The 23,065-nt window shown below is 40.8% G+C and overlaps 1 protein-coding gene across 1 annotated transcript; it reads left to right on the top strand.

Moving 5' to 3' along the window:
* The first annotated feature begins 366 nt into the window (after positions 1 to 366).
* On the top strand, positions 367 to 22,432 carry Gpr37 (G protein-coupled receptor 37). The gene is made up of 2 exons (NM_057201.2): positions 367 to 2,098; positions 21,086 to 22,432. Exons 1-2 carry the CDS (start codon positions 1,106 to 1,108, stop codon positions 21,902 to 21,904), a joined length of 1,812 nt encoding a protein of 603 aa, NP_476549.1. The 5' UTR covers positions 367 to 1,105; the 3' UTR covers positions 21,905 to 22,432.
* Positions 22,433 to 23,065: the final 633 nt, after the last annotated feature.

The following is a 23,065-nucleotide window of genomic DNA, read 5'->3' as shown; positions in this document are numbered from 1 at the left end:
CGGCGCCTCCGCCCTTGTTCCCTGCTCGCTCCCAGCTTCCTATTGAAAGCTGCTGCGAACGGCTTGAATGAAACGTGTGTGGGTTTAGTGTGTGGTAAAACCACCAGGGGATCCCGTCTCTCCACAAACCAGATGCTCTGCTAGAAGGAGGACGAGAGGGAGGCGGCCTGGAGTGAAGCCCGCGCAGTGGCCCGGCGACTGGGAGAGGCCAGGCCACCTCCCCTGTCGACCACGCACCGCTCCGCCTGCTTGCAGCGGTTCCAGGCACCACGCTCTCCACTCGGGTTGCGATGGTGGAGGCAGTGACAAGCTCCTGCAGCCCACAGCACTGTGCACAAAACAGCAGCGCCCTCTCCTCCCTCCCGTTCTACTCCACGCCTTCTCCGCCAGTGTACTATGCGCAGCCACCGGCGCCATCCGCTTGTCAACTTTGAGCTGAAGGAGCAGCAACTTTGACAGTGGCCGCGGGTTTCTAATCTGGCTTCTCCTTGGCAACAGTCTCTTCGAAAGTCGAGTTAAACGAGGCAAGAGTTTCCTCTGAGCACCCTTGTTGCCTTGTTTGCAACGGGTCCCCCGCCAGCCGAGAGTGGGATTGTGACAGCCAGTCCCCTAGTGGAGGGGACTTGTTTTTCTTTTTCTCTAGAGACCTTTACTAGCGACTGGATAAAGCAGTACCGAGAAAGGACGTAAATAGCAGAGCAACTGTTACCAAGAAGACAGCCACCACCCAAAGCCTGGGAGGAACGCCGGGTTTCCTCCAGGCTGCGCCCAGTCGCAACATTAGGGAACAATCAGGTGGTGTTCGCAACTTTTCAAGGTCAGCCTGTTGGATCTGTTATTTCTTTCGGACCCTTCGGGTGCACAGAGCTTGGATTAGATTTGGCTGGGAAATGCTCAGGACACGAAACCTTGAAGGATTGTAGGGATGTGTTGAGGACACCGTCCTTCCCCGACTGCCCTGTACCCTGCCCTCCCAGCAGTCTTCAGCTCCCCTCCACTAGCCAGCGGTGAGTATGTGACATGTGCCTAACTCTCTGCACCAAGTTTGGCAGCAGGTGTCGGTGCTAAGGTAGAGCCAGGATACTAGGTGCGCCCTCGCGGAGCCATGCCAGCCCCGGGCGCGCCTCTCTCTCGCACATCGCGGCTGCTGCTCCTTCTGCTGTTCAAGGTTTCTGTCTCTGCTGCCCTGAGCTTTGTCCCTGAGCCCAGGAATGGAACTTGTTTGGGGGAGAGCTGTTCCCCACTGATTCCACGTCGCAGCAGGGATGCCGGGGGACCTAGGAATTCAGCAAGAGATGCTCTGCGAGTCCATGTGCCCAGAGAAAAGCTGGAAGCAGAGGTGAGAGGGGCGACCTCCTGGGACCTCCCACCACCCAGGGGCGGTGACACAGGTGTGATTGAAGAGGCAGCGGCTTCTGGGCCCTTGGGACCTCCAACCAAGCCACCAGGTGCCTGGAGATGGAAAGGAGCCCAGGGTAAAGAACCATCCGGACATTTGGGGAGAAGGGAGCCCACGGACTCCCAACTCTTCCGTCAAACCTCTGAGAGAGGAGAGATGAGTTCCAAGCGCGACGAGATTCCCCAGGGCAGCCAGGAGCACAGTGTGAAAACAGAACCTGAACCCAGAGATCTTTTTTACTGGCCACGAAAAACAGGACAACTCCAGGGTTCCCATTACAGGCCTTCAGCGGTACACGAAGGAAGAACCCTTGCTCCCCCAGGCAGGGCGCTACCTCAAAACGGGTCTGCAGATGACTGGGTCCCTGACCAAGGGGGTCCACGCCGTGGAAATAGCACTAACCGACGCGTGAGACTGAAGAACCCCTTCTACCCATTGACCCAGGAATCCTATGGAGCCTATGCTGTCATGTGCTTATCTGTGGTGATCTTTGGGACCGGCATCATTGGTAACTTGGCAGTGATGTGCATCGTGTGTCACAATTACTACATGAGGAGCATCTCCAATTCTCTCTTGGCCAACCTCGCTTTCTGGGACTTTCTCATCATCTTCTTCTGCCTCCCCTTGGTCATCTTCCATGAGTTGACCAAGAAGTGGCTTTTGGAAGATTTCTCCTGCAAGATCGTGCCCTATATCGAGGTAATGACCTTTAGCTACTGTCTTTACCAGTTTCTGAAGAATAACGGTTGTATCCACCTACCTGTGGAACTCTTTGCTTCTTTCTCCGAGTCCCTTCCCTCCTCCCCCACCAGCCACTTATGCATGCATTTGTGTGTATGAAAGAAAGCAGCTTTGCTAAATCATCTTCAAACTTCTGTGTTCCTAGCCTGAGGGCCTGAGGGGTGTGTGTGTGTGTGTGTGTGTGTGTGTGTGTGTGTGTGTGTGTGTGTGTGATGGTTCTATAATGTGTACAGCTGTTCTCTAGATATGGTGATATTTTTGACTTGGCACTCAGGGTCAAATAATGGCCAGCCCATCCATGATGGCTGTCCTTGTTGGAACCTATTACTGGTGATATGTGTGTATGTGTGTATGTTTGTGTATGTGTGTATGTGTGTGTGTATGCGTGTGTGTGTGTGTGTGTTCTGTGATCATTAGCATGTATTTGCTAAAGTTCCAGTATTTCATTGTGATTCCACTCTGCCAGAGTGAGTCCCAGAGAGACGACTGAGCTTTTTTTTTAAATTTTTCTACCAAAGCTGGGGTTATATCTTATGTATGAAAGAACATCAATCTTAGTTTTATAATTGGTCTCATGGTATATTAGGAACACCCCAAATTAGTTTACATTGGTTGAGCTGTCTGCCCCTCCATTTCCTCTAAATTGTTAGGTCTTTCTTTGTGGAGCCTTCTTAAACTTTTAGAAACAGTTCATTTTTCTGAATGAACTTAAACAAAAAGTCCATTCCCTTTGACTAATATTTATAGATTATAGGACATAAATTTGCCAGTACTATGACTGTGAAGAATGGGCAATTTTAAAGGGATTTACTGGTGTAAATAAAATAAGAACATTTCTGAAGAAAGTAAAAGTTAGATTCCAAACTTCGAAATGAAAATTGCTTGAGCAAGACAAGGTTTTACTGCTTCATGCTAGAGCTACTGTACGAGTCGTTGCTCTGGCAGTTGGAATTTGCTCTGTAAATTGGCCTCTCTTTAAACACCAGCTCTTGGAACCTGCCCAAGTGTTTGGCTGCCAGTTGTGGTTTTAGCCAGCTGGGCCTTGATTTTTCTCCATTCAGACTGTCCATTTCATTTATAGAAACACAAGAAGGGAAACTGTAAATATTCCAGAGCCTCTGATCCTGTCTGGCACCAGGGCCAGTTGACACTGTGTTCAACATTGTCTCAGACTTAAAACTCCAAGATAAATAAACAGAAAACACTGCCTACTGAGAAGGTACAGTCAATAAGACCCTCTGTTATGCAGCCTGGGCTCAGATGTAGGACCATCCTGGCTACTAAATCAGCTGTTGCTGCTTACCAGGATCCAGGGCCTGACTGTTGCCAAGCACAAAGACACTCTGAAACACGGCCATTTACTGGGGGATAGGGGTTGGGGGGACAGTTCGTTTTTTAAATGGAGAGGACATAGTTGAATCGTATAAGGGAATATGTATCATGTTACATTTATCTCTTCAAAGGCAATGTTAGATTAAGTTTTCTCTGATTTTTTTTTGTTGTTATAATAATGCAGAAGACTTGGGCCAGAAGGAGATTTGGAAAATAAAGTGTAAAGGTCAAACAGGAGAAGTAACACACAAGCAGGAGTTATGTTGGCTTGCCTCACTGGGAACCACAGGTGGGGGCAGGGGTTGCGTTATATATTAGGTAGGAGGGCAATGGAAGAAGGCAGGAAAAGGGGGACCAGAGAAAGAATCAAATGGCCAAGGCTATTGAAGGGAACCACAAGCAAAAAGAATTGTATCAAACAGAAAAAGGAACATTAAAAACTTAGGTTAGTTAAATGAGACCTGTATTTTCCAAGTAGTAGTGTCTACTATGCATTTAAATTTCTTTTTAACTCTGAGGTTTTTAATTTGTTTTTAGTTTTGTGAAACCAGGTCTCGGATGCAATGGAAGCTGGATTCAGAGTCACTGTGTAGCTAAGGATGGTCTTGAACTCCTGATCCTCCTGCCTCCACTTGTAGAGTATGGTGATTACTGTGTGTGTGTGTGTGTGTGTGTGTGTGTGTGTGTGTGTGTGTGTGTGTGCGCGCGCGCGCGCGCACTGCATCAAGCCTGAGAGATAACAAAGTTATAATAACACTTTATATATCTTTTTAAGTCAGTTTTTTCATATTTTTGTTAAAAACGAGTTTTCTTATTAGTAAAATGCTTTCTTTTACTCTCTGCAGTTTTGCTTAGTTTTCTACACTTTTTGTAATCTTTTCTGCTTTCAATTATTGAGACTTGGTTTTTACTTTTTGCTAGAGAAGAAAAAGCTTGCTTAAAATATTAACTTAAAAAGCACAATTCGTGTTACACATTTTTGTATTTTTATGCAGTACTTTTAGTAACAATGTACATGACAACCTATCACCAGATTTTATTCCTCTGAATAAATTTTATAATACTTTAACATGTTTTTATAAAAATAGTTATTGAACCACGGTGCCAGCTTCCTATTTTCCAATTTCTAAGAATAAGAGCAGTAGTGCGAATCTCTAAAACACTGTGTCTGCTGTCCCAAGTCAGAAAATACAGACCCTGAAATGGAGCTTTTGTGTTTATGGTTAGGGGTTGGGGAGGGGGTGAAGTTTGTTGGGGCATGATCAGGTTCAATCCTTGTTTGACATTGAAGTGCAAGTGGGCAGAGGGAGAATTTGAACTATTTATGAAGTTCTTACAAAGACCTCATTTGACACTAGGGAACCTCTAAGTTTAGGGTGGCCATGAAGGAACATCCTGAATTGAGTAAGAGGGCCTTTGTAGTCTTTAATGGTCCCGTCATTGAATAGAAACTTCTTTCAGATATAGGGCATAATTTTGAGCCCAGTGAATCTCTTTGGTGGAGAACGATTTCTAGGGAGGGGTGCAACCAAAAGCCATCAGAATTCTATACCCTATACTCCATTTTATGGGGAGGCAATGTTTCACCCTTGAAAACTGAGTCGGAAGCAGGCTGGTTATGGAGCCATAGCATTTGCTACACTGTCTTCACACTTTCCAAAATCAGAAGGACATGACACCATAGCTTCCATTCTCATTTCGATGATAAGGAATGATTCTGCAAATGAACCAAGGTAGAGGCACCGAGACCACAGAGACCACGGAGACCACAGAGATCACAGAGACCACAGAGACCACAGAGACCACAGAGACCACCGAGACCACAGAGACCACAGAGACCACAGAGACCACAGAGACCACCGAGACCACCGAGACCACAGAGACCACAGAGACCACAGAGACCACCGAGACCACAGAGACCACAGAGACCACAGAGACCACAGGCTCCACAGAGACCACAGAGACCACAGAGACCACAGAGACCACCGAGACCACAGAGACCACAGAGACCACAGAGACCACAGAGACCACCAAGACCACAGAGACCACAGAGACCACAGAGACCACAGAGACCACGGAGACCACAGAGACCACCGAGACCACAGAGACCACCGAGACCACCGAGACCACAGAGACCACAGAGACCACAGAGACCACGGAGACCACGGAGACCACGGAGACCACAGAGACCACCGAGACCACGGAGACCACAGAGACCACGGAGACCACGGAGACCACGGAGACCACAGAGACCACAGAGACCACAGAGACCACAGAGACCACAGAGACCACGGAGACCACAGAGACCACAGGCTCCACACTATAGGTTGCTGTTTGCTGTTAGAAAAACAATTTATAAAGCCCAGATAACACCATAAAGCCAGTTAGCACCATTCAGTACGTGGCCGTCATGGCCTTTCTTGTTCATTAGTTTCATCTGTTTTTGCAAGAGATCCCATGGTTTGTAGCCGATTTATGTTTTTAAAATTATGAGAATCATGGCTATGCTTAAATCTTATAAAGGTGGAAGGGCAACAGAGTGGTTGGAAAATGGAGATGGGAGCAAAGGTGGGGAAAAGAACTTGTATTTGGAAGCTGTCATCGTAGACACATCACAGTTAAGTTGGCCGATCACAGAGACACCAGTCAAACTAATGCTCAGAAGACAGATCTACTACGTAGTATCCATGAGCTGTGGAGGCTAGGGTATGGGTTGCCTAAGGATGGAGCATGTGTTTAAAGCCAAACGATTCAGACATTGAATGTGTAAGCAAAACAGCTTTTTGCTCATTAGTTGATGGATGGAAGCCAGTTAGAGCAGTGTATCAGATGATCCCAGCCCATTGCCAAATAATTACTTATATTTAGATGTTAATTATGGGTTTCAAAGGATATAAGTTCCACTGTAGTTTAAAAATCCCATATCTTCATGGAATGGCACAAGGCTTCCAATAAGTCTTAGGTAATCACAGATTTAGCTGCATTTCATTTTTATTGTGATACAAGATCCCCGTGTAGAGATCTAGGGAGAATTCTGGCCAGAAGTAACTTGTGAAAAATCTAGAATGTATTATCATGAAAAGAGGTGGCATTTCTGATGGCTCTGGGAATATTGGTTTAAAGCTGTAGAAAACAAGTGATTTCTTTATTGTTTCAGCTTGAACTCAGCACTAACAAGTGAAGAAAGGAAGGATAATAATTGGACGCTAAAGATAGCATGGCCAGTCACTGTGCAGTTCTACACAGAATTTCCTAAACCCCACATTCAAGTGATAGCACATTTATCACAGCAGATGCTAAATTGGCTTCAGTGGTGAATTAGCTATTAGATATTCTGATGGACTTTTAAGTGGAAACATGCAGTTTTATGAGCAATTTGAAAGTTACTAATAATTTTTCTTGGGGAAAATGGACTCAGTCTGTGAGAATGGTACTTACCAAATATTTTATGACTCCCCATTAATCCCTTCGAAATCATTTTCCACATTTCCAAGCATGGGCAAATATTTGGCTGGAGATTCCAGCAAGAAAGAGAATCAGTTTCCCAGACTGTGCTTTCATTGACACCTCTATTCTGGTTCAGCATATTTGATGAAGTTAACTGAAACTGGAGCTTAGTACGTAAAAACTATAGTAATCAAATGTCAGCGTTAAATAGCTAATGTGGTTGTTGTCAAAGTGAGACCATTTCACAGGCTCATCAGTGAAGCATGAACAAGAGAAGGGTTCTTTCATTGTTTCTCTTCTGAGGATTATTATCTGACATTAAGCTCTAGGATTATGTATAAAACAGTAGCACCTGATAACTGACTGAGAACAGTCTGAATAATTCATTCATGCCTATGAACCTTTTTAAAATATGTCATCAGGTTTCCATTGATCCACCACCTACCTATTCATTCATTACACATGTATTAGGGTTTTCTTTGGTGGAAGGTAATGCATTAGGACAGGTTGGAGAAGGATAATAAGTGAAACTTTCCAAAGATAAATATCCCAGGTAAGCTATGGTTACTGAAGTTTTGAAAGAATAATAGAATGTTCTACAGTATGACTAATACTGTAATATAGGCTTTAAGGAAGCACTGGGGGAAGTTCCGGGATGGCCTCAGATGGTCATAATGAGTTATGACCAATGATGGGGAAATTCAATTGAAAACTCTGCTCCCCATAATGCTCTTTTCAATTAGACTCTCACCACTAATTTAAATGATTCCACTGCTTGGATCAATATTGAAAACTCAACAAGTATGAAAATCTTTTAATTCCTGTTTTTATAAGCTCATTAGCTTCTAGATATAGAAAATGATTAAAAGTTGAAAACATAAGACATCAGCAAGAAGGGCAATAGAAAATTCTATCTATATTTAATAATAACTTATAAATATTGGTCCTCATAATAGATACCAGGGATTTTCAACCTTCCTAATGCTGTGATCCTTTACCACAGCTCTTCATGTCGTGGTTACCCCCAGCCATAAAATTATTTTTGATGCTACTCCATAACAAAAATTTTACTACTGTTAAGAATCATAATGTAAGTATATGTGTTTTTTGATAGTCTTAGGTGAGCCTTGTGAAAGCGTCTTTTCAACCCATGGGGGTCATCACTCACAGGTGAAGAAACACTGATCTATGCAAACAGTCACCAAGTAGGAACTTTGTCTAGCAATTCAGTAATACATTGAGCCATGCACTGTATTTAATATAATCTTATAGAAAACTAAGAAGGAAGACTGACAAAGGCAACACTTTGTGCACTATTATAAAAAAGGAGAAAGGAGGCATAAAGACTAGCATTCTCCAAGAACCAAATGAATTTCTCTAGTACACACTCTGAGGACTTCAAGTCCTTGAAAGGTTCCAAGGTATCCTGAACCTGTCAGCAAAGTGCCTTTGAACCAAGAAAAGGAACCAATTACGACTACAAAACAAAAATATAAACAAAGAAACCATATAATAAAAACCATGCTTGATCTTATGAACATAGCCAAGGTAGGGCAGGTGAGGATGGATCTACCTAATTCCTTATGCTTCTGCATAGACCTTGAGGGCATATCTCCCTCTTGTTAATGTGTTACAACCATATTTAATTGTGTCACTTTGGAAACACTTAGGTCCATGTCTGAGACATGGACTGGGAAGCCGAGAGATGGGCAGGCACCTAGACACCAAGATTTGTCAGAGTCATGTACCTATCCTTCAAGGTTACCTCCTCATTTTGTCTCTCAAGAACTTATCTGCCAAGTTCCCCTAATTAACTCAGCCATGTTGCCAAGACTAACTCTTAAAGTATCCTCATTACAATATTACTCTTTGTGCCAAAAATGGTGATCTAATCTAAACTTTTTATGGTAGAGAATGAAATTACTACAGCTTCAAACTGTGGGGTCTTTCTATTTGCAAAGTGGCTAGAGATTATTTAGATCGTGTCCATAAAGCACAGGCTTACTATCCAGTTTACCATAAAGGGCAGATACTTTCAGCCTGTGAGTTGTTTACTGTTTTCAATCCTATCTTTCTGCATGTGCTTGGATGAGTCATAGTATTAATGAGGAAAAGAGCACTGATTTTATCCTTGCCTAGAACGGCTTGCTGTCATTAGGTCTATGACTTTATTAAGAACTGCAACTCTGTTGGAAAACAACCTGGAATTACCATGCCCCGCTTTCCCTTTCTTCTTACTTTCTCTGTCTTCTGTCTTGTCCTTTGCTCAAATATCTTTCTTATAAGAAAGATGGTCAGATAAATTAATTCACATCGAGTTGTTAGAATTGCAGATATTTGCCTTTTGGAAGAGGACTGAATAAAGGCTATTTCCTTAGCAGGTTGCCAACAGTAGAACTTTAATTAAAAGCTACAGAATTTCATGTGAAAAAGTTTTTTCACTATGATTCAAGGATGGCAGAAATATTCAGCTACGAATACATATTCAGTATGTATTTTGTTTTATATTTACTATCATGCAGATCTATTTGAGGAATGACAACAGAAATAAGTTGAAAAATCTGTTCATGATCCTTTAATACTTACCCGAGCACCCAGCTGAGCAGCTGTGAGTCCCAGTCTCCTTAATATGGGTGAAAATCATCATAATTGTACGAAAAAATGTTAACTGTATTGTGAATTTGGGAAAACATGACATTGTGAAACAAATTTCTTTTTTTTCTTTTTTCTTTTTTTTTCTCCATCTTTATTTAATTGATTATTTCTTATTTACATTTCAATTGTTATTCCCTTTCCCGGTTTGGTTTCCAGGCCAACATCCCCCTAACCCCTCCCACTCCCCTTCTCTATGCATGTTCCCCTTCCCATCCTCCCCCCATTACCGCCCTCCCCCGAACAATCCTGTTCACTGGGGGTTCAGTCTTGGCAGGACTAAGGGCTTCCCTTTCCACTGGTGCTCTTACTAGGCTATTCATTGCTACCTATGAGGTTGGAGACCAGGGTCAGTCCATGTGTAGTCTTTGGGTAGTGACTTAGTCCCTGGAAGCTCTGGTTGTTTTTGTTGTTCATATGGGTTCTCAAGCCCCTTCAAGCTCTTTCAGTCCTTTCTCTGATTCCTTCAACAGGGATCCCGTTCTCAGTTCAGTGGTTTGCTGCTGGCATTCGCCTATGTATTTGCCATATTCTGGCTGTGTCTCTCAGGAGAGATCTATATTTGGTTCCTGTCAGCCTGCACTTCTTTGCTTCATCCATCTTATCTAGTTTGGTGGCTGTATATGTATGGGCCACATGTGGGGCATGGTCTGAATGGCATTCTTCAGCCTCTGTTCTAAACTTTGCCTCCCTATTCCCTCCCAAGGGTATTCTTGTTCCCCTTTTAAAGAAGGAGTGAAGCATTCACATTTTGATCATCTGTCTTGAGTTTCATTTGTTCTAGGCATCTAGGGTAATTCGAGCATTTGGGCTAATATCCACTTATCAATGAGTGCATACCATGTGTGTTTTTCTGTGATTGGGTTACCTCACTCAGGATGATATTTTCCAGTTCCATCCATTTGCCTATGAATGTGAAACAAATTTCTAATTACTGTTCTAAATGTAGGGTAGAAAATACCTTTAGATTGGTTCATTCAAGAGAGTAACATTTTAAGACAAATAGTATGAATAGTGCTTAACTTTCTTCTATTAAAATTAATGAACATTTGAAAGATTCTTAGCTAAATGACATTAGATAAGGTGAATTTAAATGACTTTTTAAATAAAATATGGATGGAATATAGGGTGCTGTAGAAGTTGTGGTTGAAAGAAAACCTTACTTCAAGCTAGAACTTGAAAGAAAAAATGCATAGGATTAAGACAAGTTTGTTTTAAGGCAATATTTTGGTTTTAAAACAGTCAAATAAGGTTTTTAAATAAGAATCAACTTGTTATTAAGCTGAGACAACAGCAAAATATGCAAGAGGAGACTAATATGGCAGTCAGAAGTTGATGTCTATGACATGTTTTTCTCAGTAGTATTAGAAATCATGTATAAATGAAGTAGGCCAGGTGTAACAGACTAGCACTGGTTTGTGCTAAATGTGGACATGTTAAATTACATATTGTTTATGTTCAAGGGGCAAGCAATCTTATCTTGTGGACTTATGGCTGTGAAAAACCCTTTGGTTTTAAAGCTTTTGCACACACAAGGAACAAAGCTTACTTCTCTATCTGAACTGTTTTTGGTTTTGGAAACACTAATCAAAGCATGTTCCTGCCATAGTTATCATCTGTACTCACTCTAAACCGAAGACCTTTTTGATAAAGGTCATCTTATTTACAGTGGTCTGATTAACAACAGTTCTTTTGAGTGATCTGCAGTGTTCTTCTGCTGGTGAAGTTGCCCTGAAGTGTTGCAAGGATGAAGATTGTGGAAAATGCAAGAAAAAAATCCAAAGGCAAACAAGTTCAAACCATTTAGGGTTTGAAAGGAAAGCACCCTGTGCTCATCCTGCCCCTTCCTGACTGGGTGTTAGTCCTGTAACCACTGACATAATAGGTTGCCATTCATGGCCCAAATGAATGGATTCTCTCAACAATAATGTCCTTGTTCCCTAGGGTTACTTGCAAATAAAAGACGCTATATAAATAGATGTATCAAACATTTTAGATATAAATGCAAAATTAGAGTACAGTTTTCATGACCCTCGTTTGAGATTTCCCAATTTCACAGTTGTTATTTCAGCAAGCAGATTCAATTTCATGTGAAGAAAACTGCTTAGAACAACCCTGATCTTTCTCTGTGGTGTCTTCTGACTCCAAGGGAAGATTTAGCAAATGATGATCTTTATTTTCTCAGAGTTTTGCTTACTTTATGTGGTCTCTCGGGTGTTTCACAACTTGCTCTCAATCTTAATCATTTCACTATCTTTTTTGTAGTAAGTTTCGGCAGAAAGGATCAATAGCTCAGACAGGGTCTACACAGACCACTGTTTTTGGAAAAGACTGACATGCTCATATTCTCATTTCTTATTCCGTGTCAGTACCTGCCCGTATTTTGGGCATCTTGCAGAAGCCAACTGAGGGTATGAGACCCCCTGGAAGTGAAGTCATAGATGCTTCTGTATTTCCATATGGATGCGAGCAACTAAACTCCAGTGCTCTACATCACATACCCACCATGTCCTTTTTGGGTTGTGTTTTCTAAAGACTAATTTTGTAAATTACTGTACAATAAAGTGAGTCTCAGTGGGGCATCTTCCTACATATGTGTCTGTATACTTTGTTCTCATTTATTACCCCCTGCCCCCGCTGATTCCCTTTCTTCCCCTAGTGGTACCAACTTCTGCTTTCCTGGCACATTTATTCCATCTCCCAACATCCTTAAGATCATTTCCTCCCATTGTATGATCATTTTTTAGTTTCATAAGCTATACACTTACATAACACACAAATACATACACATGTGCATGCACACACATACAGAGAGAATTTTAAATCCATGCTTAGCACATGAGAGAAGACATGTGGTACTTGTCTTTTTGAATATAATTTATTTTGCTTAACATTATAACTTAAAATTCCAGTCATATTTGTTTGAAGTTTTCTTTATGGCTGGATAAATCTCCACTGTGTACAATATATATTTTTAAAAAAATCTATTCATTCTCTGATTCTGGGCTATGATAATGAAACACTAAACATAAATATACAGGTATCTTTCAGGAAGTTGACTTGAATCTTATTACTCAATGTCCAAAAGTGCTGTAGCTGGGTATTATAGTGTTTCTTCCTTCCTTCCTTCCTTCCTTCCTTCCTTCCTTCCTTCCTTCCTTTCTTTCTTTCTTTCTTTCTTTCTTTCTTTCTTTCTTTCTTTCTTTCTTCCCTTCTTTCAGCTTATAATTTTGAGAAATCTTCATACTGAACTCCACGGTGTCTTCACAAGTTTAAAGTTTTCACCAGTAGTCAATGCAGTTTTCTTTCCCTTCACATCCTGGCCATATTTGTTGCCTTTCTTTCTTCCCCCACTCCCTCCTTAGATGATAACTATTCTGACTTGGGTACAAGAAATCTTAAGGAGATTATAATTTATATTTTATCAGTGGTTGAGCATGTTTTCACTTTTCAAATACCAATCAATCATTTGTTATGTGTCTAAGAACTGTCTAGTCAGTTCGCTAGCTAATTTATTGATTAAATATCTTTTCTGAAGTTTGATGTTTTAGAGTCTTTATGTATTCTGAATATTAATCTCCCGTCTAATGAATGTTTCAGGAAACATCTTTCTCTATGTTGTAGGCTGTATCTTTTCTGCTGATTTTATTTTAACCTATATAGAAGATGTTTTAAAGTTGTGAAAAACTTCACTAGTAAATCCTGAAGATTGTTTCTTGTGTTTTTGAAGTCTTTTCCACATGTTATTAGTGAAATTTTTTCAGGGCCCAATATTTCAATGAATTGAATTCTTGAGCAATGAGAACAATGTATCTCATTGTATCTTGAATTATAAAGTGTGCCTCCTATCATTAGCACACTGTGGTTACTTTTTCTGTAGTATTTCTTAAAGGAACCTAGGAAACCATTGCTCTTTAAAATTACTTATGCTTGAAAAAGGTATCTTATTTTATTCTCATGAAACTCTCAAGAAGAGAGTTTCACACTGACTCTTTCCCTAAAAACATTGTCCTCCATACCTTGCTGATAAAATTTCTCCTCAGTGGTGTAACATGACTGTCTTAAATTTGTCATCAACAAGGCTGAGCAGAAATTTGGGACACACCATCATAAAAATGTCCAAGAAGAACATGGGTTTTGATAATGGGAGTCTCAGTTGAGTTTCTCTATTTCAGCCTTGCCATGATAAGGAGATTCTTAAACATTACACTTTCTGGGCAGAGGACTATATTTTTGTTGTTTACTATAAAGTGTTTGTATTGATTTGACTATCTACTATAACAAAATTTAGATGCAATCTTTGGAAGCTATTCCTTAAACTTCCATTATAGTTTTAAATTTCTCTACATTGCCTACTTATGCTTCTTTTATTTCAGTGGTGTAACTTACAGAGTCCAATAAAGGGAAGACTCTACACTACCCTCTTTCTTTGGAAGGAAAGTCAGTCAAGGAGAGGAGGAGATCAACTTTCAAGGGCTTAGATGTGAACTGAAATATCTGGGTCATTATCATGTGAATTCTACCCTAACTACAGTTAGCAATGAAACTTTTTTCCATAGGAATTAAAAATGGAGCCCAGTTTGAGTTAGTAAAACATTTAAAACATAACATTCAATGTAACTTTTATAGTGAGTGACTTCAGAACTATTCATTCTGAAGCCCTTGATAAGTCTTCATATTTACCAATGCACCAGCTTCATCTCTTAAATGTATCAGCAGATAAGAGAAAATGCCACCATTCAGACACTAAATGATCCTGTTAATGATGAAAGGGACAGATGAAGTGGATGACCTTTGTTCTGGGCTATTATTTTCCTAAAGAAGAGAAAATCATTTCAACTTCACGAAGGTCACTGTACATGTCAGGACCAACAAAAAACATATTGAGAGCCGAATTCTGTGTGGTCTTCAGGGTCCCTTGCCTGTGTACTTCATCCTTTCAGCCTACAGATTTGAAGGCATTCCTTAAGGTATAATTCATGACAATATTGACTGTTAGTATATAATTTAAAAGGCCGAATCCCAAGTTTATGCCAATGTAATGGCTTAAGTAACACATTGGTGTTATTTGCGAAGATGCAGATCATAACCTTTGAAAACATATAATCTGGAAAGTTTTATCATCTGGTCAGGTTAGGAAGCTAATTAGACACCTGTAGGGATTTCTCCTTGTCAGATACACAGCAGCAGGTAGGAGGTAATGAAGAAGTTCTACTTTTAATTTGTGTGCTACTATAGGTATGTATGCATATATACATTTTTATATATGCATGTACATATGTCTGCCTATGTGTGTATGAATAAGCATTAGTGTTTATAGCATTGGGCTGATTTAATGCTCTTTGTTACTAAAAGTAGAATTCAATATATTCATAATGATGTTAAAATTGTGACAATTACACTTCAAGTTTGATTCAGAAGAGCGACCCTTAAGCACATACTGCACTTAAGCTTGTACTCTGTTTACAGTGCCCCTCGGTCTTTTCTCAGACTTGGACTATTGCTGCATCTGTCTTCTCCCTGGGACCCATGCTGTAGGTGGCTACAGCTCTCTGAAGCCTCCCTGCACTAGATGATGACAGGACAGGAGCTGAAGGAGCTTTATTGTTGCTTCTCTGGGACACAAAGAACAGCAGAACATTGTTTGAAAGAAAGATCTTTGAGATTTTTATTTTTATTCTGCTGCCTTTTCTGCATTTTGATAGCAATCCCTTAATGACTTACTTCCCCGGTATTTAAAATTCTCTGCTTCTAGCGTCCTTCTACCCTCAAAATTCTCAAAATGAATAGTCTTGTCTATCAAAAGTGTTTACTACTTCTGTGGTTAATTCTTTTCCCCATTGCCGTTCAGTTGTCACTCATCCCAACTCAGGTGTTCCACCAGAGAACCATCTCTCTAAGCCTCCACCTAACAACCTTCCTCCCAAGAGAATGCTTTGAGTGATCCTGAATTCCAGCCATCAGATATGGTCATTATATGAAGAAGATCAAAAGTACATGATACAGTTTTATAATTGCATATAATTGCACTATTCATCTCCGTAGAATTTTAATAAGCTTCAGGTAAACAAGCATATTTAAAGTTGTGATAAGAATCTTTTCATATTATCTTAACATCTAGGCATTTTAATTACATGGTAGATTTCATATTTGAGTATGCAGAATCTGGGCCAATCTTCCTTATTCTTGATGATTTTTATCAATTTGTCTCTGAGATAAACAGCTAAATCTTTACATGTGCTAAAATCTTCTATAAATAGTTTGGGGAATTACTTAGCTGAGCTTTTGCCACATTTTGCTTTCTTTCACATCATCAAATTTTGTGCACGGGTGAAATTTTTTCTTTTAGACTATCCGAGGCAATGGGGCTGGAGTTGGGACAGCAGGAGAGCAACAAGGTCCAAGACTGACATTTGGATTGCAGTTGCTGTTGGCAACTACATCTCCAGGGCTATCAGCATTTGGGATAGCCCAGCTTTCCTGACTGTCTCCTTTAATAACTCTTTTTTGATGATAGTGTGACCTTTTTAAGTTCAAGGTCATTCTGTGGGGTTTTAGCTGCAGTGCTTCGTATCAGAGAGAAGCACAATTTGTAAACAAGGAGCTAGACATGGGAACTATGAGACTTTTGCATGCAAAACTGGAATGATCTTTCAATAAAACCACAGAACAAGATAGACGCAGTTAAGCTCCTGATGCAGAAACCTTGGAAATATGTCTATCTTCCAGTTAATATAGTAACAGTATTAATGAGCAAAGAGTTGGAGTATGTGTAAATCTTGCTTAAAATCTGTCCTGATATTTGTTATGAGATGAAGTGTATAGAAACTGGGAAGTGTTATTTTTTCTGACTGGGAGCATGTTCTCATTAAGAGCTAGCTTCCCCGGTCTATAGCTGGCAATCTATCCTTCCCATTTCCTACTGGTCTACCCACGGGTATTCGTTCTTCCCAGGAAATGCTCTGCAGCTGACTCATACTTAGAGATGCAAATGCTAGTGCTTGAAACGTGTGGCTCAGAGTTTGGAAATTCTTAAACTAATAACTAGAAAGAATAAGGGGAAGGAAAGGATACCTATTGTACATGGTGTGATCTTTGTAAGTCAGGAAAGAAAGCAGCCAACAGATAGGTGTGCTCAGCCTCTAAGAGACTGCAACGTCTCAGAGTGTCTGGCACTCCATTACTGAGACTTTCTTTTCCCATAAGCGCTATTCATCATTTTAAAAAGATGTGCATCACAAACCACAGGGGCTTCATATTTGTGCACAGACTCTGAACAGATAGTGACAGTGACGACAGGGAACCACGAAAAACAATTCTTTAGTGAGGCTACACAGAGATTCTTGGGAGGATTTGTTGATACCTAAGCATCTGAGATTTCTTTGTTTTATATTATTAAAAGAAGTAAAGCAAAACAATTCAAAACCTTAAATGCAAACACAAATTTTGGAAAATCTATAAAGAACTGTAGGTTTTTTTTTTTTTTTTACCTGATATTGTTTGAAGAGGACCTTTAAATAATGCCAGTCCTTTTAAAGATCTCCTTCCAAGTGTGGTTGCAGGCATTTTTTAAAAGCCTCGTTAGAAGCCAATGAGAGCCAGGTAGACCTCAATTGTTGAATTGTTTAGCATCTCAAGAACTAGACAACGTTGATGAAGCCAAGAAGAAGTGCATGCTGACAGGAGCCTGATAAAGCTGTCTCCTGAGAGGTTCAGCCAGAGCAAAACAAATAGAGAGGTGAATGCTAGCAGCAAACCTTTGAACTGCGAATGAGGTCCCCATTGGAGGAGTTAAAAAAAGGATTGAAGGAGCTGAAGGGGTTTGCAACCCCATAAGATCAACAGTACCAACAAATCAGAGCTCCCAGGGACTAAACCACCATCCAAAGAGTACACATGGACAGACCCATGGCTCCAGCTGCATATGCAGCAGAGGATGGCCTTGTTGGGCACAAATGGGAGGAGAAACCCTTGGTCCTGCCAAGGCTGGACCACCTCCCCAGTGTAGGGGAATGTCAGGGTGGAGATATAGGAAGGGGGGATTGTTGGGGATGGGGAACACCCTTATAGAAGAAGGAGAAGGGGGTAAAATAGGGGGTTTATGGCCCGGGAAAGCAGAAAAGGGAATAACATTTGAAATGTAAATAAAAATTATCCAATTAAAAAAAAGAAAAAGAAAAAAGAAATGAGAAGCAAATATCCATCATGAGGAAGGACTCATCTTTGTAATATCAATCTTATTTATTTCTAAATTGTTTAAGAAGCTTATAAACGAGCATCTATAGTACATTACTCCTGACCCTCTGTCTCCCTCCAACTCTTCCTTGTGTTTGAAAGTTAATGTTTTCAACGTGAATGTACAGATGGTTTTTCATTTTCCCAGCTATCAAATATTGATGTTTCTTATATGGGTATTTGGAGGGATTTTCATAAAGAACTTGAAGAATTATTGCCATAAGCTCAACTGTAAGCTCTTTATCCAACTGGTTTAGAGCTCTGTTGTAAATTTCTCTTGCCTTTTGCTTTTCATGCAGTTAAAATGCTATTATGTTTCAGTTCCAGATAATTTTCATCACTAATCTTAAAACTCATGACACGGGAGGTGACTATATTCCATATTAGAGTGCAGGGACACAGGGTGATATGTGCTGTGTGGGAAGAAGAAAGCACATTGGACAGTACTCCCAGAGCACGTTGGCAGAGCTCTGGGTACAGTGGCAGCATGAACATGGCAGATAAACAACATGTGTCTGCGCATCCTCATTTTCTTTCTGCTATCGTGATCCCATTGGGTTCTAAAATAACTGACAGTTACATACTTTTAATTTTCAGGCTCTTTTTTCAAGCCACGGTATCTAACTATGTTTTCAAACGTTCTGATTAACAGTCAGAGGAACAAGCAGACTTAATCTGTTTTTCTTGGGCAAAGTCTAAAGCATTTCGTCTACCTGCAGACTTTTATTTCTACAGAATCATTCACACTTTCATTTTTATCTATTGTCCTTGTTTAAATCTGTAAGAAATGGCCATATTTATTAAACTCTACATTCCTTACTGCACCAAATGTCTGGGTGAATTTTGTTTCAGGTGATTGCGTGTTAAGTTGTGAAAGTAGATTACTCTTCCACTCTTAGTCGACTGCGATCTAGAAGGACTACTGTTGTTCGCATCTAAATGCACAGTGTGTGGTTTAGTGTCAGTGTCAAAAAAAATGCATATGTACACTGATTGTAGGTCTCCGCTTCACTAGAATATCCTTGATGCTTTAGGAATATTTTGCAGACAAGTGATAGTTTGTGTATTGGTATGGTTTGCATCACTATAACCAAAACATTTGACTTAAACAACTTGGGGGATGAACTCATGTTTTCAGAAGTTTGCCCTCCGGTGCTTGGGCAAAGAAGCACCACAGTGGAGGCTTAAGCAGAGCATCATGGTATGGAAGCCTATGTTACAGGCTTTGGGAGAGTATCGTTATTTCACCTCTTGACAGACTGCAGCAAAGAGAGAAGGGTTAAGGGAAGAAGGTAGATAAGATAAACATCTGAGGGCTTAGTCCCCAGTGATTTACCTCCCCCAACCAGTCCTTTCCTCTCATCTTTTACCACCTGTCAACGAAGCCATTACATCATGAGCCCACCTAGGATTCAAACCATTCATTAGTTTAGAATCCTCATGATCCAACCTCTGACCATGGACACAACTATATGTGATTATCCTTTGTTCTGTAGTTATTTCTTATGCAGCTGAGTTGACACATTCAACTATCATAGTACATGTAGACTAGGGATAACATTAGATTAGTCTTGGGAAAGCCTTTCTGTGAATGACAGGAATATATTTCTGATTGAGCTTGAACTATTGACTAAGTAGGATATCTAACCATAAGCACACAAGAGCAGTGGTTTTTGGATATGTTATTCTATCAAACTGTTTTCCAATATGAGTATTTTCTGTGGTTAGAACTAGATACTATCTTGGCTCTTCTAGGCATTTTTCATGGTTATTGTATGTCTGTTTTTGCCATATCTAAGCATCTCATTTTTTCCTTTTACATTTAATGGATGTTTGTGCTTGCCACATACTTTTCCACAGCGAATATAATTATCTGATGTTTTGTTCTGTAGCTTGTTTCACTGAGCACATGAGCTCACAGAGGTGGCTTTGTTTTGTGCATTGTGATTGTGATTTTGATCTCATTAACTCATGCTTCCCTTATTTATGAGATGTCTCTGAGCACCTCCAGAGAGGATTTACGCCTGTCTCTCTCAGGCATCATTAATGATTTAAAATTCCATTTTGGATTTTTCCATCTTGCATTGTTGGTGCAAATTCTAGCCTTCATGTCATCTAAGTTGTTTTCCTAGTTTCAATTTGGCACCCCTGCTCCAATTTACCCTGACTCCCAAGACCTCCACGTTATCATGTAGTTAAAAATTTCCAATATCTGTTGTTCCCCTTGGCCCCTTTTACATCCTTAAAGGTGTCAGGTTTGATTGAATCCAGAACTCATAAAGGAGTCTTTGCACCATTCCTTACCCACTTTCATTTTTTAAAATTAAGTTACATTTATGATTTGTTGGTGTGGGCACACGTGTGTGAGAGAGCACATTTGAGTAGAAGTCTGAGTACTATTTGCAAATACCCACCTTGCAGAAAATGGGTTCTGGGGCTCAATCTCAGGTCATCAGGCTTGGCACACAGTATGCCATCTTCTCAACTCTGTTAACTTACATTGGTCCTAAGTTCGTCTTCTACCTCTCTACATGGACACTTAGCATGCAGCACCAAAACTGTCTTGAAACCCTGTGAAGGAAAGGGACTGTAAGCAACTAACTTGAAATTTATTTTCTCAATGATTTTGGGCCCTGGAGAATTTTCCTTTCTTGTTTTTTCAGAAGCGTATGCCTTAAAAGGAGCAGAAAGGATCCTTTATTTTGTGTTTAGAAAACACTGGGGAAATATCTCCAATTGAGGAGCTTGTGAGAAGCAATCAGCTCAGAAGCACTGGCTGTGTAAGGCAGTCCCGAGTCCCACCTGGGAAAACACGGCCATTTGGAGTAATAAAAAGGAGACACAAGCCAGTCTCTGCTGCTTATCTAGATGTCCTGATGCCTGGCATTTTCACAGTGACTGAAATTCTTACAGACTCTAGAGGTTCTTATCTGTGACAGAAAAATCACACATTGCTGACCTTTACAGAAGCGCCTTACTCTCTTACTCTACTATCATTCCTTGGTGTGTGTGTGTGTGTGTGTGTGTGTGTGTGTGTGTGTGTGTGTGTGTGTGTGTGTGTGTGTGTGTGTGCCTGTGCGTGCATGCGTGCGTGTGTGTGTGCGCGCGCGTGCGTGTGTGTGCGTGCTTGTGTGTGTGTGTGTGTGTGTGTGTGTGTGCGCGCGTGTGTGATCCTTTTCTACTTTGCCCTTCTCTCACCTCCCCTGCTTTCTCCCCCCTTCTGCTTTAATTTTCAGTGCTATGATCTCTCAGAAGCTCTATACTCTTTGTCTCCCACAGGTAGCTTCTCTGGGTGTCACTACCTTCACCTTATGTGCACTGTGCATAGATCGCTTCCGGGCTGCCACCAACGTCCAGATGTACTATGAAATGATTGAAAATTGTTCTTCCACCACTGCCAAACTTGCAGTTATCTGGGTTGGCGCTCTGCTCTTGGCACTTCCGGAAGTTGTCCTCCGCCAGCTGAGTAAGGAGGATTTGGGCTTTAGTGGCCAGGCTCCTGCAGAACGGTGTGTCATAAAGATCTCTCCCGATTTACCGGACACCATCTATGTTTTGGCTCTCACTTATGATGGCGCACGGCTCTGGTGGTATTTCGGCTGCTACTTTTGTCTGCCCACACTTTTCACCATCACCTGCTCTCTAGTGACCGCTCGGAAGATCCGCAAGGCGGAGAAAGCCAGTACCCGTGGGAACAAGCGGCAGATCCATCTAGAGAGCCAGATGAACTGCACAGTGGTGGCTCTGACCATTTTATATGGATTTTGCATCATCCCCGAGAATATCTGCAACATCGTCACTGCCTACATGGCCACGGGTGTCTCTCAGCAGACCATGGACCTCCTCAACATCATCAGCCAGTTCCTTTTGTTCTTCAAGTCCTGCGTCACCCCTGTACTCCTCTTCTGCCTCTGCAGGCCCTTCAGCAGGGCCTTCATGGAGTGCTGCTGTTGCTGCTGCGAGGAGTGCATCCAGAAGTCTTCCACTGTGACCAGTGATGACAACGACAACGAGTACACCACAGAGCTGGAGTTGTCGCCCTTCAGCACCATCCGCAGAGAGATGTCCACCTTTGCCTCTGTGGGGACTCACTGCTGAAGGAACGGCTTGGTTAGCTCAGATTCCTTCGATTTTCATAGCCTGTGAAAATTTTTACTCCATATTTTTCCTTACAGGGGAACAATGCAAACATTTTGAAAAGCAAGTAGAGGGAGACATATTAACTACTCTAGAACTGATTTTGCAGATTAATATTTGTGCTCTGGGAAAAAAAAGTTTCTATTTAGTTATGTAAGAAGAAGGCAGTCAACAGTCTCAGATCATTTTTCCTGCTCTGGTGCTAATATTTTATTCAAGAGTCATTGCACCTTAACCATATTAATTGTTCGATTTCTTTCTTTTTCTTTCTTTTGAAAACATAGTCGTTGTATATTGAAGAAGGGCCTGGGATTTTGCTAGTTATTTTGTTTTTGAGTTGTGACCGAAAGTACATTGTATCTGAAATGATTTGGTTTTGTCCCAGCCATGAAACTTAGCACCAAATAAACTCCCCATCCTTCTTTAACCTGACTGTCAATCTACTTTTAACCAAGACTCAATAAATTTTTAATTGCCTTAAATACACAATTGCTGGTCTTATACACAATTTAAAACTGGCCTTATTATTTCATAATTGCATCTCACTTTAAAGGAGCTAATCGCTACGTTATAAAGAAGTATTTTAAAATAAGACTATTTAAAATGCAGGACTCACGAAACTCTATTGCATGTTAAAAATGATGTATTTTTTAGTAGTCACACATCTCTGTAAAATCACTTCTGGATATTTGTAAAATATGAAGAGACAATAGAGTAGGTAGAGTGTTCTCTTTCTATTTTTAAATCCACCTTTGAACTGGCACGTAGAGGCACGGATCTTTCCTGGAGGAGTTATAGGCAGAGTGAAAGCTGAGAAACAGTGTACTTGTCATCTGATTGTGTCCACAGAACGATAGCCTCTGAGGTTGTGTGGCTCATATGTGCGGTACTCTGAATTCTAATAGTCCTTGATTTTTTATTTAATTTTTTTTGAGAATTTTTTTTAGGAATACTCCATTCAAACAAGGTTCACCACTGCCTTTGCCTTCCAACTCCCTCAATTTCATACTTAAAATATGAACCTAATCAAATCTTTATGGTGAGATTTTTTTTAAATGTGGGATGTAAGTATAGCGATATAATAATAAAATAATGTATGTATCTTGATTAGATTATGTGAAT

The sequence above is a fragment of the Rattus norvegicus genome, chromosome 4 (genome assembly GCF_036323735.1).
Source record: "Rattus norvegicus strain BN/NHsdMcwi chromosome 4, GRCr8, whole genome shotgun sequence".
NCBI classification, from domain to species: domain Eukaryota; kingdom Metazoa; phylum Chordata; class Mammalia; order Rodentia; family Muridae; genus Rattus; species Rattus norvegicus.
Note: the sequence above shows the minus strand (reverse complement) of the source record. Positions and strands in the feature narration are given on the sequence as shown.

What these genes read in the sequence shown, in the direction of transcription:
- Gpr37 (NM_057201.2), top strand. Translation starts at nt 1,106, where the DNA reads ATGCCAGCCCCGGGCGCGCCTCTCTCTCGCACATCGCGGCTGCTGCTC. An exon ending in AGATCGTGCCCTATATCGAG is followed by an intron (nt 2,099 to 21,085) that starts GTAATGACCTTT and finishes TGTCTCCCACAG; the next exon opens with GTAGCTTCTCTGGGTGTCAC.